Source organism: Ambystoma mexicanum, chromosome 6p, assembly GCF_040938575.1.
Source record: "Ambystoma mexicanum isolate Mex_15411 chromosome 6p, UKY_AmexF1_1, whole genome shotgun sequence".
Classification (NCBI taxonomy): domain Eukaryota; kingdom Metazoa; phylum Chordata; class Amphibia; order Caudata; family Ambystomatidae; genus Ambystoma; species Ambystoma mexicanum.
Window position 1 is genome coordinate 318,688,848 of NC_090935.1, and position 19,283 is coordinate 318,708,130.

Consider the following 19,283-nt stretch of genomic DNA (forward strand, 5'->3'; position numbering starts at 1 on the left):
CCACTTTAGAAGTATTTTCCAATATTAAAAGCAGGTGGTAATTGCCTGGATAGTGTTATGTCCCCTTTTTGAAATAGTGAAATTATCTCTACATTTCCCCAGGAATGTTGCATCTTGTGCTTTTCACTGATAGCATTAAGCAGTTGTGTAAAATAGGAGGTCCGGATGGGCATTTCCTCCTTAAATAATTCAACAGGCATCTTGCCTGGGCTGTCGCTAATTTTCTGGCAGTCAAATACCATAAATCATGGGTAGTACACAAACAAAAGGTCTCCTAGTCTACCGTATGGGTGCAGGGTGTGTGCCGCCCACACTTACCTTACACTAGACCAGCTTTAGCTGTGAGAGTTAGTGCTGAAGGTGTTTTGTGGGCACTAGCTGGAAAGCAGAGGATATCGTATAGTATCTCCCTTATTGGAAGAGTTTTCGGGATACGATGATTGCAGCCTAACCCGACATGCATTTCAAGCATTGGGTGCTTTCTCAAGGCTGAGTAATCCTGGAATACTTTCACTTTAGCTTTGCGCATGTTGCTTAATTTGCTCTGGTTTTAGGGACAATCCCTAGCGCCCTTAACAGTCATAAATGGGGTGATGCATCGGATCAGCTGGTGGCATTGTCTCACTATGAGTTAATTAACCCTGCTACTTGCGGCTGCTGCCTTCCTGCTTCCGGGGAAACAGAATGCCATAGGGGCAGTAGCTGTTAGTAGTGTGCCACTACAGGTTGTTGACATAAGAAGCATTCCAACTCTAAGTGCTGTTAATTGGGAACCAACCCTGACCTTGGATAAGGACTCATTTTCCCTCGCCAGATTATGGGACCAGCTAAAACTCCATGCCACCTGGGCACCACATCGAGAGGCCTGGGAACCCCAGCTGCATTTCATTGGCATCGTGTGCTTGAGTCCAAATTGCTGAATTGATGCAAACGAAGACACACCCCAGAATGCATTTGTTTTGATTAAAGCAAAGGAATGGGAAAGTGGACTCCCTGTGATGTGAGCTCATCCGGTCACATTACCCCAAGCATTCCTACTTGCACCAGTGAAGCGAGGGCAGGGGCGGCCAACACAAACTAATACAATAAAGGATGTCCGTGATTTAGTTGGAATGAGTGTTTAAGCTGAATTCAAAATTATAATTCAACCCTTGTATGTTCCATTAGTTTTTTAATTGGTCAATATGTGGGCTGTAAGGAACCACTGTAGCCCATAGAATGGTTCATATATGCTGAAGATTGTTTATAACACTACATTCTGATACTACCGGCAGAGTGGCAAAAACCCACAGTTAACTCCCTGTGATCATCCAGGCAGAGTCATGTACTAAATCCGCATGGGCGGTTGCAGGGACCTGGCTTTGGGACTAATAACAGATATATGTTATACTTTTACTAGCAATGCAAGTTACAACACCATTGTAGAGCCCACCCTTGGGCAGTACCAGGTGTTGTGGGTCTTTGCTGCTCTCAGACCTTCAACTCAATCTTCTGGGCCCAGTACGGCCTTCGCACGAGGACTATAAAGCTTAATTAATGATTCACAGTTCACACCACAGGGGTCAGGAACACGCAGGGCTTCGGAAGTAATAGAATAAGCGTCAATTACTTACTAAGCTCCCTTTATGGACGATGTATGGTCGACTACGCCCACCATCCCTGCCCCCTCAGCGTATGTATCTCAGAGTAAGTTCTCATCATCTTCATTAACAGTGAGGCTGGACAAACGTCCTCAAAAGTGTGCCACAAAAAATCAAGGGACACAGAGCCAAATGTTCCATTTCCCTTAAACCTTCACCGGATACTTTTGGGATTGAAAACCAGCAGGCCCTCTCCTCCTAAAACCACTGCTACGCCTCCGTCCAGATACATAATGAAGGACCCCAGTAGGACATGTTCCAGAGCACGAGAGGATGCCCTCCCTTGCAAGGCCCTAATCGCTATTCCTCAGTGACCTTGAACTTCCCTGGAGGAGCCTCCTGCGAAAGTCCAAAATGTTGCAGGAAAAAAGAAATGTGGGGTTTCATTGAATCAATGAACATGCAGAGCAGCTCAAAGCCTACACCCAAAAGAGTGGGTGGGAAAGGTGTGGGTGTGTTCAATGTGTGCATATATTGGACGTCATCATGAAAGTTATTGATAGTGACAGTGCTGTTTAACCTGAGTCAATAATACTCAGAGATTGGAAGTGTTAAAACCACTACATAAATTTTATATGTTGCTGTATTGTATTGTCATGTTATAGAAATTTATGTGTGTGAAACTAGTAATTTGTATTGTATATGTATCCACTTTGGGTTGTTGGGTCTATTTTAAGAAAATTCTGTTTTTAGAGTTGGTTTTATAAAGGAAAAATTGGGTTGTGATTTAACCTATTAAAATAAACTGTTTTTGATATTGTGAAAAAAACAACTAGGTACGGAGTCTATTTTTTCAAGACTATTGGTACAAAGAGGGTATTTCCACATCATACAATATGTATAGATCAGTATCTAGTGAAGGAATGTAATTTCTGTCTCCTTTATATGATAAAAATGTATGGTTATCTCCTGACCGTGAGAGAGAGGGGGTTTTAAATAAGGGGAACGATATGCCTTTGTTAAGGTAGTTATTTTTCTTGTACAACATTATCCAATGTGCTAGATGAGGAATTGGGATATAGATTGTGGCTGCAGCTTCATAAAAGTGATTTACAGGAATCATACCGTCTTACACTGTGGACATAGCTTCATGAAAGAGCTTTGCAGTGACCATTAGGCCATACCCGATCTCCTTACATATCCTAGTTCCTCTGTACCCTGTGTGTATCCCCTGGGCGAGTCACCTTTGCACAGTACTGCACTGCTTCCTGGCTTGCAGGAGAGCCCCCCTCATTGTGTGTTCTCCCACTGTCGCGCAGAACGAATAAGCAGCTTTTTCCCAGAACAAAACCTCACAGCTTCCCTCTGGCTCTACCTAGGCAAGGCCTGGAGGACTGCCACGCTCAGGGTTGCGCAACAAAGGCACTGCCTTGGCGCTGGTACATATATCATAAGCGCGGGCGTAGTTATGGATCGGAGCCAAGATGCTGCAGCCAGCACTCCCATGTCAGTTGAAAAAAGAAACAATCTTTTCTGAGGGACAAAAGAGGCCGCTTTCATTTTACAGATACAATTATCCAGACCAATGAGTGGATGAAGGAAGGAATTCATCCATTAGCACACACCTTGTCTTTTGTGAAGAATGTGCTGCTTTGTGCAGCAATATAAAAGCACACCCTCGGCACAGATGCGTGCAGACTCCTCGTGGCAAATCAATGGGTGCTGCAGAGGAAGTACGTAGCTACAGAGAACTTTTAATAAAAAAGTTATGTTAGATATTTGCAAGGAAACGCGTAAGAGTGATCCAACTATTAGCCTCCTTGATATTGGTGTTTACTCGTTTATTTAGAGAGCTGGATGATGCAAGCAGCCCCCTCCGTGCACTGTGCAAAGGGATGGGGGTACAAGGTAGTTTAGCAGGTGGGCGGGTAGCAGCAAGTGGAATGGGAACCCCCTCCACGTGAATCTGCATTACAGGCGACTTGGAATGTGGCTTTATTCGAAAAGCCTGGCTAGGCCTGTTTGATGGTGTGGTAGTTCTAGGTGTCCACAAAGGTTCCCTCCCACAGGCTGCAGCAGGGGGGAGTAGTCTGACCCTAGAAACAGAATCTGGCTGAATAGCAAAGAAGAGCGGGGCAAAAAAAGGCCCAAATCATTGCACTTTTCTGGAAACCTTGATGGCAAGTGATGACAAGGGAATCGCAAAAGCGCAATTCAGCCGTGTAAGGTGGCGGCTGGGGGCGCCTGGTTTAAGGCTTCTGTCCAGCAATATGGCTGAATCCTTACAGAAAAAATGCTGGGTCTCCCCTACTGTGATGTCACAGCAGTTGATTATTTATTTCATAATACCCCTATGATATAACAGGAGGAAACAGCATTCTGAAAGGGAAATAGTTGCTAATGGCTTCATGTGCAACCCATCTACTTCTAAACAAATGCCCGTGCAGCTCTTCTTTCGCCTGTGACAACAGGTTCAGAATTACAGTGTCAGGCATTCCATAGTGGACTATATTGCAGTTAGTCAGTTCGCCCCAAAAACGGACCAGGAACTATGGATCCTATGCGCTTGTGGGGGCTTAAGGATGGGGCTAGGGTTGGAGTCACAACAGGCAAGTAAGTGATAGGCGTGTGAAATATATTTAAAAACATGTAAAATAACGGGTTCGTAGAAATGACATGAAAAGTGCAAAAATCACAGAATAAACCAACCTGACAATATAGAGGTTATTTTAGAAATATGTTGCTCAAAAGCAGCGTGATTGCAGTTTCATTTCCGCCGTCTTGAATGGAATCCTACAAGTATCAACAAGCAAAGTAATGTGAAGCTAAAACAACTCCAACGGACTATCAAAACAAAGAACCACTGTGAAAGAAAGTGCATGATATCATGAATTGTGTGTAGCCGTTGTTTACACGGCATGCAACATTGTGCACCTTCACCAGTTATAATCACCCAACAGTTGCAACTCTTAATGACATGCCAGAGCACAACCAACCCTATTAATCCCAAATCCACTGCCTGCAGTTTCTGCGGTCTTCTCATTTGTATTGCTTCCCGTTTTGAATAACCCGATGTAACAAAGACGATGCTGACCGAACTCGGTGCGTGCGAGACACGTGTGCTGTCCGGACGGTTTCCTTTACATGTGCAAATGTAAACAGAGAAAACATACAAACTATAGCAGAGCAGCTCGGAGTCTGGGGGTTAGTCTCGGAGCCCGGGGACCGCCGATTCTGCACCCAGGACAGTCGCCGCTCATCGTTTATCACTACTGGGAGAAAGCAGGTTTTTCAGGAAAAATCCAGGGAAACCATGTTTGCACGCTGCCAGTTCTGTTGAAATCCGGCCCGAGTGCTGCACTGGTCTTCATGCATAACCCGATGGTCTCACAGCATCCGCCAGGCGCCTAGAGGCAGCTTCCAGAAAGCAGCTGTCACTCTGAGGACTAGATACAGCAGCTACAAACCCCACGGAACCCCCTACTTCTAACCCCGATTAAATATATACCTCTCTGCCAAAGCTGGAATACCTCCCAGTCCCTGCAAGGGTATGAGCCAAACTATTCCCCGCCCCCTAGAGAATGGGCAATTCAGTCTACACTTCTACCCCCACTCCCGAAAGCGCCTTGAAGCAGTCATCTGAAACGGGTGCGCTCAGCAAAAACCAACGCACGATTTCAATAAGAATAAGGGCTTGGAGCAGCCTCGCCGTCTGGTGGGCCACTTTCCCAGGCAGTCAATAGCGGTCTGGCGCTACTTCTTGCTATGGCTGCAGGACCCGTTAATAGAGCGCTGTCCCGGTATAGCGCGCCCACTCACACGAACCAACACGTTCCCTGGTCTACGAGGTGCTCACACATTGCAATATCCGCAATACACATTGCTTGCTCTGCTAGTTCAGGGCGAGCGCACTCTATGTCCTGTTCCAGACCAAGGCCACCCTTTTAAAAATAAAGATGCATTCTGGGAGTTGTAGTCCCGGTTCACTTCAAGCCCATGATGCCAAAGATTTGTAAAAGAAGGGAAACGCGCTGGGGACATTCTGTGCAACCCATCTGCACACGTACTCACACTTTCGCCAGCCCATCCCGCCTTCCCCCGTCCATCCGCTTTCTTGCTTCTTATGCCATATCCTGCTCTGCACCTTCGCGATCGCACCCAGACCCGGGAAAAAGCCCATTAGCGGAGGGACATTTCTATCAGCTTCTTTTCGAACAGTTTCCACCCCACATCCTTCCTCGTTCTCCTCAAGCAAATAAATGTTACTGGTTTTACTTACGGCAGCGAAAAATGTCCTCACGCGCGCACATCCTGCCAGTCCCCGCGCGCGCTGCCGCCGCTGCACACAAACACTGCCTTCTTCTCCCCTCCTGCTGTACGAGGGGCGGGCCCGCCTGCTCAGCGCGGAGGGCGGATTACATGGAGTACTCTGGCCGAGCCACCCAGGGGCAGCCTTTACTCCAAAGTTATTACATGGCCCATAGACCTATCTCCGGGGGGCAGAGGAGCGCCTCACAGAAACGTGCACTTAGCAGGAGGGGTCCAGCTCAAAACGCATTACAAAAACAATGCCGTGGGGAGGGGAAGGAATGCAACGGAGACAGCGGGCACTATTGCCTTTTAAAATTTTGCAAAATACATAAGCATAGGAGCATGCAGCCATTTGCTCATAATCACACATTTCTTTGGTCAATTGCTGCTGCCGGGATTTAAAAAAAGAAAAGCGGCCAAATCAAGAAGGATAGCTGACGCGTTAAGTGCTCGCCTCTGATCTGTGGTTCAGATCGCATGTCTCAAGGTTCATCCCTGCAGTGCTGACTCAGCCCTTCTTCCTTCCAATGTTGGTAAACTCAGTATCATTCCATTGGTTAATACCACTAGCGGTTATTACAGTGGTTAGAAGCGGTCGGAATCTATCAAGAAGCACTATATTATCCCTTCCTAACCCAGACGTTCCTACTCTGCAGGTTAGTATATACTGCAGGTCTCTCCCTACTGGCTAGCTTCTGGCTTTGCTAGATGGTAGGAGCTAAAGGCCATTGCCTTATCTCTCTGCGCCCCCTCTGGGACTGACCAAGTGCTGCAGAATAGGGCACCGATGGAGCTTGCAGGCACATGGAGATGATCAGGGGAGCCAGCAGCGGTGTTGCTGGGGGGTGGGGGGGCTCAGGGGGCTATAGCCCCAGGTCTTTTGGTTGTAGCCCTGGATAGAGGCTCAGGGATAACAACCAAAAAGGCTAGCTAGCCCCGAGTCCAGACAGTCCCAAACTTAGCGTAGCCCCGGATCTTTTCCAGACCTAGGAACACCCCTGGGTGCCAGGGCAAGGCAATGCACCCAGTGGGTAAGGCAATGTTAGTCAGCCCTTGCAGAATCTAGGAAGGTAGCACAGTGCCGCCTCCACAGAGAGACGCCTCGCCCAAAGCACCTACAGCACCACATGGGGCTAGCAACAATAGGGGAGGTAACGTGTACAGCTGGCTGTAGAACAGGAAGGGAGGACAAAGGCCAGACCAAGGTGTGAATGGCTGTCGGCACCAGCCAGCCAGAAATTCCCTGGAAGCAAAACAAAAAGCTGATGGCTGGAAGGTTTTGCATTAATCATAACCACGGGCACATCTCTGGGCAGCCCTCCAGACCATCGTTTTTCAGCCTGCCAAGCCAATACTTAAGGGGGAAAACCATATGCAAATCAGGCTTGGTCCTATCCCGAAAGAGGCAGTCCAGCCCGAACTGCTTCGTCACATCCCTTCTGCACGAGACCACAAGCATCCCCCGACATGTTTCAGCCTTGTTGGGCCTCATCAGTCAGGAGTAGCTTGGGTCTCTAGGCCCGGCAGACTCAGGACCCATGTCTGGGCATACCCATCCCACTCGGGGTGACTTTAGCAAAACAGAAAGGTGATGGCTGGAAGGTTCTTTATCACCATGAAAGGTGTAACTATCCCCTGGTGACAAGGTCAGGTAGCTGACCTTCACACAGAGGACGGAGTTGAAGACCGGTCATGGCAGGTAATTTTTTTTATAAAGCACTTGCTTCTTCATAGCTCTATGAATAGTTGAGGTATAACGGTTACTATTATTATCCAGATCAATGATACTCATTTTAGTATTCAAAGGGGGAGAAAAGGCTGAGTCAACAGAATTTCTATCTATGGCATATTGGGTACAAACAGAGAATTGGTGAGCGATCAGCTACATGAAAAGCTGAGCGATCTTAGATCACAAGTGACTTCCATGAAAGGGCTTTACCTTCCTAGCACCTGAGGGCCGCATTAATGATAGTGTCCCGCTTCACTGGGAATTGGATGAACCATGCATGCATTCCATCCGTTTATTCACCGGGATTCACAATATTGTCATCCTCTTCTTTGAGGAGCTTTAAACCGAGTCCCACCACTGAAGGTGTTACGCTTTACAGACCCCGTCTGAGGGCCGTACCTGGAGTTATGGGCTCTGACGACAGAATGCAAGTCCGGCACACAGCAAGGGCATTTAACAAGGTACATGGGCAGCTAGCTCCCGTTACAGCCCAAAAGTGGGGTCCACAACGCTATATTTCGAATTTGGGATAAAAAAAATGGGGATAGAGGAATCAGCCTGGGTCGTCGCAAGGAGTTGGCTGCAAGGAAGAGGGCAGGTGAAGCCGTCAAGGTGATGGAGACACCAGGAACGTAAGTGGAGGGCTGCACTATATGGACTGGGCTAGCACGCGTCCGAGTGGCATTGGAAGCAAAGTCAAGGCCCAGGGCACGCCTGTAAGCAGTGAGCACGGGTGCAGGTAAGGAATGTTAAAGATTGACGCTCTCGGCTGCTTTTGGTAGCAGAGGACCGGGTGAAGATTAGTGAAGGCAGTGGCGATGCTTTGATAACAGGGAGTGGCGTGCTGAAAGCAGGGGTGTTGCTAGGTCTGGAAAAGACCCGGGGCTATGCTCATTTTAGGACTGCCGGGACTGGGGCTAGCTAGCCTTTTTGGTTGTAACCCTTGAGCTTGTATCCAGGGCTACAACCAAAAGACCTGGGGCTATAGCCCCCTCAGGCCCCCCCCTAACACCACCTCTGGCTTGAGAGCCATGGGTGCACCGTAGATGTGCAAGTTTACAACATTGAGGACGCACAGCCATAGGGGAATCTGCAGGCTACATAGTCCCTTCTCACTTTCCATGGCGACTAGGATGCAGCTGTGACTGGCTTTGTCATGCTGGTAACGACCCGGCGAGGGCCAATCAGATCGCTCGTCGCAAAGTGATTGTCCCTTGCAGTGTACTAATATGTTTATTCTGCCACATGGGATTCGGGAGCAAAAGAGGGCCTGGAAGCATTACTGATGTGTTGATACTATAAGATCATCCACACCGCGAGACGAGCTGCAGTTCTTTTCGGCAGTTCATTTACGAGATAGTAAGTTAAAAGGAACAAAAAGACTTGTTAGAACTGTACCTTGATATATGTTTCCCCCCCCCCCCCCGAAGGTAGGCGCTAACCTGTGGCATCCAGCGTGCCCAGAGACGACTGTAGCATGTGCACAGACCGTCCAAGCTATCCTGGATGGAAACTTGTGACCTGCAGTTTACACCAATGTGTCTGGAGCAGGCGCGCAGACAACAGTAGCTATCTTGGTGGGATCGAAACCTGTGACCTGCAGGTTGCATGCAGCCGTCAGCAGCGGGTGCACAGACGGTCCAAGCTATCCTGGTTGGAAAACTGTGGACTGCAGGTTGCACGAAGCTGTCAGCAGCAGGCGTACAGGACACGTCAGGTGGGAGGCAATCCTGTGTCCTGCGGGTTACACACTTACCACCGCAGCAGGGCAAGCCACAGAGGAATTCTAATATCCACCCTATCGCTTGCACTGGTAATTGAGAGTGGACAGAAGGGCTAATTTAAACAGATTGTTGCAGAGAACAACAGCAACAAACCACTCCAGGCACCAGGCACGTGTCCGGAACACAAGGAGCATTCATGGCGCTGCGGGAGCCTCGTTTCCCCGACGACCATGAAACCAATTATTCACCGCGCTTCAATTAAAGGAGCACGAGTGGGACTCCCGCATTTGCATAGTGTTACTTTGATGGCCAAGAGCCGTTAAAAGCAGGCGCTAGGATAAATAGAAAACATTCTGCGGCCACCGCAGTAGTCCGGAATCCCACCAAGCTACGCTTTCAAGGTATGGTTTCTCAAAAGGAGCCCCTGCCATAAGGGGTCGCTGCGGTGCTGATTTTTGGGCCGATGCTGCGTAATGTAAAGGTTAGGCCTTGCAATTTGGCACGCTACGTTAGTAGTCATTTCATTATAGTAATATCTGCATGGGCTAACTTATTGAAAATGTCCTCTTTACCCTGTTCGCTGGGTGCAAATGTCATTTTAATTAGTTTGGGCTATTAGGTTCACCACCATCTTTAAGCCGATACTATTGCAAATGACTTAATTGGAGCTGTAAACATGCTACTGGTGTAATAAAAATGTCTTACCCATGCCTGCCTTCAGCCACTCGATTTCTCCAGACTCTCGTCACCATCTATAGGCCCCCTGGCCCGGTCTCCTCCTTCCTCTCTGAGTGGTCTGACCTCACCTCTTCTCTTCTTGCCTCTATCTGCAAACTTCTCCTCCTTGGTGACTTCAATATCCACACCGACACTCTTGAGGCGGCCACTGGTCACTTCCATAACCTCTGTGATGTTCTTTCCCTCGTCATTCGTCACTACGGTCTGACCAACACCGCTGGATATACCTTGGATGCTCTCGTCCCTTCTGACATTACCATCTGCAACTCTCTCACTACACCCCTCTCCTGGTCGGACCCTTCCCTCCTGTCTTCTCATCTGGATCTCTTAGGTCCCCTGCTAAACCTCAGCCTGCACTGCCTGTCTCCTCCTCCGTCATTTGACCGATGAAGCGAGTGTCAGTTGCTGCTTTTGCTTCCACTTTCATTCCCCCTGCAACCCCTGCCACGGACTCCCACACTGACTCTGCCCTTGCTACTCTTCACCTCTCCATCACCAACACCCTAGATATCCTTGCCCCTGTTATGAGGATCTGAATGAAGCCTGCCTCCAAGCGCAACACCTGCTATGACTCCGACCTCGCCTCTATGAAAAGCAAGTGGAGAGTGGGTGCAAGGAAGTGGCAGGCTTCAGACACATCCTCTGACACACTGGCCTGTCACCTGCTCATAAGGCAATACAGACTCTCCATCTGCTCTAAGAAGAGGGCTCATATCCAAGCCTGCATCTCGGGGGCCACTAATAACTCTGGCAAACTGTTTAAAATCTGCAAGGAACTCACCAATCCTTCTGCAGTCTCCTCATCTCCCCTTCCATCCCTGACCTTCCATTTCCTACCAAAACTTAGACATTCTGTTCTCACTCTCCTGTACCCCCCTCGTTCCCCAGCGCTCATGTCTCTCTTGGCTCCCCTCTCCCCTTACCTACTTCTCTCCTCTTTCTCGCCCTTAGCACTGCACAAGGTCTCTATACAAGTCCATTCTATGAAAGTGTCCTACAAACAGGTGCTCCCCTGCTCCCCCTGAACTATGAAGGGCAACATTTCCTCCCTTGCGCCTTCCCTAGCTGATTTCTATAACCACTAATTTGCCACCGGCTCCTTACCTCGCCCCCTCCAGCACTCCCTTGTCCATCCCCTCCTAAAAAAGCCCTGTGCCGACCCCTCCTGCCTGGCTAACTACCACCCTATATCCATTACCCACTTCCTGGGCAAGCTACTGGAGAAGCTGGTCAGCTCCCAACTGATCCAACACACTGAATCTGTTGGTTGTCTCCACGACCACCAGTCTGGCTTCAGAGCTATCAGAGGCATGGAAACTGAACACCCATGAACACTTGCTCTTGAATCTTGACTCCAACTCTCCATCCATTCCTATCCTCCTGGATCTTTCCTCTGCATTTGACCTGGTCAATCATGCCACCCTGACAAATCGTCTCTGTGACATCCTTGGCATCACGGGCCTGGCACTGGAGTGGTTGACCTTATTCTCTGGCTGACCTTCCCGGGTTCAACTGGGCCCTTTTCTCTCCCCTATTACACTCTCCACCTGTGGCAGACCTCCAGGCTCTATCCTCTCGCTGTGGCTTTTCAACATCTAACTTGCCCTTTTGGCCCACTTGATCTCTTCCTTCTCTTCTCACATCCAGTGTTATGCAGATGGCAAGCAACTCTCCTTCAAGCTTTCCTCCCCTTCCTCCTCTCTTATCTCTGACTGACGGCTATTCAGTCATGGTGCATTGCCAATGATCTCTGCCTTAATGCCTGTAAGACTGAGATCCTTCTCATTGGGACCCCCGCCCTCTGTGTGTCCTCTCCCCTTACTCTCTTGTGAAGGAAAAAACCTTGATGTCATCTTTGACTCCTCTCCATCCTTCTCTCCCCACATTGCAGACCTTGCCAAGTAGGCCCACTATCAGCTCCACCTCCTCAGAGGCATTCTCCCTTTCCTCACCTTCCCCCAGAAACTCAATGCCTCCAGAGCTCGGGTCCTCTCTAGGCTTGACTATTGCAACAGCCTCTTGCTCAATCTTCCTTCATCCTCCCTTCGCCCCCTTCAACTAATCCAGAATAGGACTGCAAGACTTATCCTTGGCCTCAAGCCCAGGGACTGCATCTCTCCAGCCCTAAAGTCTCTCCACTGGCTCCCGTTTGCTGCAAGGATGAAGTTCAAGACCCTCTGCATCATCCACAAGGCTTTCTGGGGCCTGGGACCACGCTACATCCAGCTCTCTCTCTCACTAAATACCTTCCTGCTATAGCCCTTCAGTCTGCTAGCTCCAACTCCCTGGCAATCAGACAATTCTCTAAGCAAAGAGTGGGAGTAGATCTCTCTCCTCGAAAGGAGCCTTTCTCTGGAATGATCTCCCTGCCCCTCTCTGGCTTGAGCCGGATCTCCTCAAGTTCCGGAAGCTCAAAACTCTCCTTCTCTCCTTCTCCTTCACTCTCCCCGTCCCCTTCTAACACCTTCCCTCTGCTCAATGACTGCCAGCCTGACTCCCTCTGATCACTACAGGGCTCCAGGTCCCCCCCAGCCCACCCTCCCCTTCCCCGCACTTATGTTGACCCTCACCTCTGCCATCCCTGCCACTTGCCCTCTAGCCTCCCCTTAGCACCTGTATCTCGCCTCTTCCCACTTTTCCCTTCCGACCTTAGCACTTTGCTTTTTTTTACACAGTCCTGCACTCCCCCTCGATCCCACCGCTCCCTCGCACCTCCTCTTCTGCACTTGCACGATCTGAATGTCTCAAGGCCTAGTAGGATCGTTATTGTATCTTTCTCCCTTTCCCCGCCCCCTTTTTTGTCTTGTGGCGAGTTTAAAGACCATTTGTTGTATAGGCGCCTTATGAATAGCCAATAATAAATAAAATAAATAAATATTAGCACCATGCGAGTCCTTCACTGAAGTCCTGTTAAAAACAAGTATTGGCAAAGCCAACAGTTTTGGCTTGTGTATAAATAGGCATTAGCCGCCAGGCACTGCTGTTAGATTCCCAGGTACTCGCATCATTTGGAACCTGCTACCAACAATGGGCAGTTAATACCACTAGGGCTGGGCCTGCAAAGTGCCTTTCTCATGCCTACACAAAAGCCAAAACTGTTGGCATTGCTAATGTTTGTTGAAATTAACAGTTGACTCCAATGCCATTGCAAAACTTCCCCCGTGCCAGTTAAAATGTACCTAACACAGGTGCAGTATAAATATTCCGGGAACGCCACTTTCACAAAGGATTGTTAAGGGAGGGCAGACAATAATCTGTGGCACAGGATTTTCAAGTAGCAGCCCTGGCTACTGATTGCATTGCCACATCCTCATCCAAGTGACTGAGGAGGATCAAGGCCCTGCTGAAGATTACACACACTGCGCTGCATGCTGTACATTGAGAATGTTCGACTTAATTGCATTTCTGATTTAATTTGATCCAGTGGTGCTAAAATGAGCAGGGGAATATTGCACCTAGTAGAGGTGCACAGCACTGGTTGATATGTTCTACCTGTTTGGTGCGTTAAAACAAAAATACACATACATCAAATATACCAAAAAATAAAAAAACACACACTTCATAGGTCATCTGGTGTATTCTAACCACCCTATGGTAAAGCCTGTCCCGGTTTACCAGCTCACCATGTGTTTGGACAGAAGAGGAATCCCAGATGGGTCAACCCACAGTCCATAAACCAGTGGTCTTCAAGCTAGGGGGCTGGTTCCCCTAAGGGGGCCGAAAGGATGTCTCGGCGACCCCCAGACACTTTGAAAAGGGATTAAGATGACTGTTTTTAATATACAAAAAGGATTAAGGTGACTGGTTTTAATAGAAAATATAAGGGGGTTGGGTAGGGTGGCTCAGTCTAAAAAACTTTGAATGCCACTGCAATAAACTAAGGGCCCCAAAGTGGCCATTCAGGCAGCATTTTCACTCCTACACATACATTGAAAATGAAAGAATACCACACATCACCTGTCTCATTCACTGATGCCGTCCCCCTATTTGACAGGCACTGAGATTTGCATCCTATACACTCTGTACTCAATGTGTGGTTAAAAACGTGTGGTATTTTCGTAACAATAAAGGCCTATAAAGGAATGTGATTGTGAGAACCTACCACAAGATATATTGCACAGGACCACGTTTGATCCACAGTGTGGCACATGTGGTTGGTACCAGCCGTGCATGGGTTATAGGTCCACAGGAGGGAATGGATAACCACAACATCCTGATCTCACGGCTTTGTGACACCTTGGGAATCACAAGTCAGGCTCTGGCTTGGTTAACCTCTTTTCTCTCCGACCGCCCATCCCAGGTCTAACTCGGAGTCTTTCTCCCGACTATCACTCTCTCAACCTACGTCGTTCCCCAGGGATATAACCTATCCCCTTGGTTCTTCAACATCTATATGGCTTCCTTGGCATGTGTGATTGCCACTTTGACCTCCAATTTCCAGTGGAATGCGGATGGCATGCAACTCTCCTTCAGGCTACCCTCAGCTGCTTCCTCCTCCTCACTCATACCTGACTTTCGGTCCGCCATTCAGTCTTGGTGTGCTGCAAACGACTTCTGCCTCAATAGCAGCAAAACTGAGATTATTCACATTCCCACTCTCACTCTGGCAGGCTTCCTTTGGCCCCGCGCCCACCCCCACCTGTGAGGCCAAAAACCTTGGGGTATCTTCGACTCCATTCTCTCCTTGTCCCCTCACATGTCTGACATCTCAAAAAAGTCTATCAACTACACCTCCTCAGAGGCAATCTCTACCTGTCCTTTCCTCAGTTTCCCCCAGCGTCTCACTGTCTCCAGAGCCCTGGTTCTCTCTAGGCTGGACTACTGCCTCTTCCTCAACCTCCCTGCTTCTGACCTTCGCCCTCTGCAACTCATCCAGAACAGAACTGCAAGACTTTTCCTTGCGCTTAAAGCCAAGGGACTGCATTTCTCCAGCGCGGAAATCCCTTCACTGGCTCCCCGTGGCTGCAAGGATACAATTCAAGACCCTCTGCATTGTTCACAAGGCTTTCTGAGGCATGGGCCCTACTTACCTGCAACATTGCCTACCTAAATTCTGTCCCTCTCGAGCCCACCGCACATCTACCTCCAACCTTCTGCGAGTGAGCCGGTTCTCCAAGCAGAAATTTGCAGGGAGATCCTTATCCTCAGCAGGCGCCTCCCTCTGGAATAGCCTCCCTGCCACATTCCATCTTGAGCCTGATCTTCTCAAGTTCCGAAAACTCCTCAAGACCTTCCTCTCCTCCTCCTCCTTCTCTTTCCCCCTACCCTGCTACTCTGCTCTTCCATCTCCCCCTCCTCCTCCTCCTCCATACAGCTTGCTGACTGGCCGCCTGGTGTGCCTCAGAGTCTCACAGGTCCCTGGCACCCCGCCAGTCCTCTCTGCACTTGCCTTAGGGCCCTGGACCCCACCCCTCATTGCACTTGTAATAAATCCTAGAGAGCTTCTCCCTCCGCACTTACCCCAGTCTCTACCGATTGGGTGCACTTGGACCCCTGCCCCTCCCTTGTCCTTCCGGCACTTGCACGATCTGAATGCAGTCCTGCCTGAAGATCGTCTGTCTTTTCTCCCTTGTCTTCACCCCTCAATGTGCACTTGAAAAAATGCAGAATCGCTGGCAGGCCCATTTGCTGTATCTAACCTGTTAAATGCATCATATTCACTTACTCTGCCTGTGCAGACCATTATCGTCTCAGAAATTCAAGGGCTCTGAGCGACTGTTTTCCCCTGTGTTCCCACCCTCCTGCCTGTGTGTAGGCACTTTTTAAATAGTACCAGTTAAATGTCCAGTTAACACACAACATTAAGGACAGAAACCTATATAAGTCGGGCTATGTTGGGCACAGTGTGCAACAATAACAATTAATTTGGCACTGTACTCGGTTTTTTCAGGTTCTAACTTATGTTTCCTGTGTATTTTAAATTTTAAAATTTGTTTTTTATTGCTTTGTATATATTGTATTGTAACATGTGCATATGCTTTTTAAGTGTTTTAGATCTAATTGTCAGGGTCTTGTAGCTTTGAATGTTTTAGAATTTTTTTTGAATATTAAAATATGTTATATGGAACATTTTGTTGAGGACTATACTGACGAGTTTTGAGTGTATGTGATGATGTCCAGGTACTTACCATTTTTTGTGCAATTCTGACAATATCAATGGATATTAAGGATGAGTTTTTGTTTGTAATTTAAATTGATTATATCCCCACTTAGTAGGAGGGGTCAATACCAGATTCGTGTGGGGCAGTACCCCTGTAGAAATATATGCTTTCAGAGGCAACTTTTGTCTCGTTGTAGGGTTCTTTCTTTCACTAGTTTGTAATAATTTTGTCCACAATCCTCACACGTGTTTTGAAGGTACCTTTTTATATATGGGTCAATGGAATATCTGACCACATATATTCTTCCTTCTCTCCTTCACTTAAAATAGCTTCCAATGCAGACAAGAGTCTGGGGTACTCAGAAGACTATATTCTGAAACTATTGAACTCTATCCCCGATTTGGGTTTAGACAGTGAACTCTGTGAAATGAGTAAAGACGATCAATGGGATGAATTAACCCAAGTACGTAAACGTTTAGTCCGCACTGAATTACATGCCATAATTCTGATTGAATATTTGAAAAATCAAGCCCTTCCTCAAGGGCTAATAGTCCGTAATGAAACCAGACTCTTTTTGGACAATGCGGATTTCAAATTAAAATGGAGCTATATAGCCAACAAGTGTGGGAGAGACTGGTTGGTTTTAATTATCGAAGAAAAAATTTGATATAGAAGTTTTTAAAACCAAATTAGATGCACACATGAAGGAAAAGTAATATTTTAAAATGGATACAAGTTCTGAAAGAATCAAAAGACTAAAGAAAGATTTAACAAGTTTTTCACACGAGAAGATATTCCCGTATACTACAAAAGACTGTGTGTTTGGGGCCCAGAGTGGACCACAACAAAAAAATAATCGTAGGGTGAGATTCAGGAATACGTCCTACAGTTCAAGTGAAGATGGAAATACAGTGGGAAATGAGGATGACCTATCCAATCCTGGTCAAAGAGGCAGGGGGGGCCGAAGGGGTAGGAATCAGGGCAATACTCGTGGTATCCGAAATGGACCAAGATGTCAACCTTTTCTAGGCAGAGGGAATGGTGAGCAAGAATGGGATGGAGACCGCATGCAAACACGCAGCCACCGGGGTTGGTAGTCAACCTCTCCAACTATCTGTTGGCAGTGGAAGAAGAGGAAACTCTTAACAAGGGTCTAAATTTTGTGGTCTCTAAATTTCATAACCCTTTTGAGTTCAGGCTCGAGTTTAATGCCTTCATGCGTAAAGTCCATCTGAGGGAGTTTTTTGGTGACCAACCGGTCAATCCTTGTACCAACCTCAGTGGTTTAAGAAATCCCTCTACTTTTTGTCCCCCTGTTCATACTCATCTCCCGAATCACTAGTCTTCGAGAAAAAGGTGCTGAAGGAAGTAGAATGTTTGGAACAAAAAGGTATCCCTAGAAATTCTAATCTGAGCCAAAAAGAAATTCGGCTATTACGTAATTTAGGGAATAACAATGACATTGTGATCCGCCAGGCCGATAAAGGAGGGGCCATAGTTATTCTCAATAAGCAGGATTACATGGATGAATGTGAAAGACTGCTTTCAGATAACATCAGTTACCGAAAAGTGGATGGGGATCCTACTCCGATACTACAGAAAATGATTAAAGAGAAGGTTGAAAAAGCTGTGGAACTAGAGTGGATCAGTAAACAGGAAGGAGAGTATTTAGCTAGAGAGTCAGCTAGAATCCCTGTGTTCTATATACTCCCCAAAATTCACAAGAGTTTAGAGAAACCTCCAGGTAGACCCATTGTCTCGGGGGTTAACTCCCTCTTGGAGCCTTTGTCTAAATTTGTGGATGTATATTTAAGATCCCTTGTGATGAAAATGCAGAGCTATGTACAAGACACCCGTGATGCGATTTCCAAATTAGAAGGTTTACCTTTTAACCTCTCCACAGATGTATTAATATGTTTAGACATTCAATCTCTTTATACTAACATTCCCCAGCGAGCCACTCTAGAAGTCATTGAAGAAACCTTGCTACTAAGGGAGGACAACCATCCTGTGAGCAACTCATTTATATTGTGGTGTGCCGAGACAGCTTTGGTTAACAACTTTTTTCAATTTGGTGGACAATTTTATGTACAAGTGGAAGGTACAGCAATGGGGGCCGCCATGGCCCCCAATCTAGCCAATCTGTATGTAGAATATGGTTGAACAAACAGTAGTTTACTCAGATTTGAATCCTTTTAAAAACCAGATAATTAAATGGTTGAGGTACATCGATGATGTCTTTGTAGTTTGGCATGGCTCTGTATAGGAGGCTAAAGAGTTTTTGACTTGGTTGAATATCCAAAACAGATATCTCAAATTTACGGCCACATTCAGTGTAATGGAGGTCAACTATTTGGACCTGACAATTTATCACAATAATTTGGAATTGTGTGTAAAAGATGTTGTTAAGGTTACAGACACAAATGCACTTCTTCATTACAAGAGTCACCAATGCGAAGCATGTTCGCGATAACTTACCTTTTGGTCAATTTCTACGTATTAAAAGAAATAGTAGAACCAAAGAGAATTATAAAGAAGGGGCAAATGTACTGATTGAGAAATTGAACAACAGGGGTTACCCGTTGAGTGGTCAAACAAGCAGCTAAACGAGCTTTTAATAATGATCGGGGCTCCCTTTTTGAGAAAAAGATTAAAGACTCTTCTAATCCACCTTTGGTACTGGTCAACACTTTTAGCAATTTGTCCTATAAAATCAAGGGGATCATTTGTAAAAATTGGAAAAAATGCATGACGTCTCCTGTACCTATCGTGGCTTTCAAGAAAAGTACCAATATCAGGAACCTGGTAATGAAAAATGACATCCAACGTTCCACTGTGTGTCCACGCAAACAAAGTACTCTTTGGAATCTCCCACCAGTGTTGGGCCACCACCCGTGTGGTAATTGCGTAATGTGTCCTTTGACTAAAAAAGTTTTGAAGGTTAATTTGGGTTTGAAACATGAATGGGTGTTAAAAGAACATACTAATTGTAATACCAACAATGTTATTTATATGATTAAATGTCCGTGTTCTTTGATATACATTGGCAAGACCAACAGGAAATGCAAGACACGGATGATTGAACACAGGAGTTGCATTA

The 19,283-nt window shown here is 47.0% G+C and overlaps 1 protein-coding gene across 6 annotated transcripts in view; it reads right to left on the minus strand.

The window, feature by feature from the left end:
• Positions 1-19,283, minus strand: part of PDZD2 (PDZ domain containing 2) — a 1,567,362-nt gene that overhangs the window by 753,320 nt on the left and 794,759 nt on the right. The window contains exon 1 of one of the 6 annotated variants that reach the window (XM_069627077.1): positions 5,860-5,970. The exons of 4 other annotated variants lie outside the window; for them this stretch is intronic. Coding sequence is in view for 1 of the 2 variants with exons in the window: in XM_069627076.1 (XP_069483177.1) it covers positions 5,652-5,686 (35 nt within the window). In the remaining variant the exon portion in view is untranslated. Of the gene's footprint in view, positions 1-5,651; positions 5,832-5,859; positions 5,971-19,283 lie in introns of those variants that run through there. One more of the 6 variants, XM_069627076.1, reaches the window with a different exon arrangement.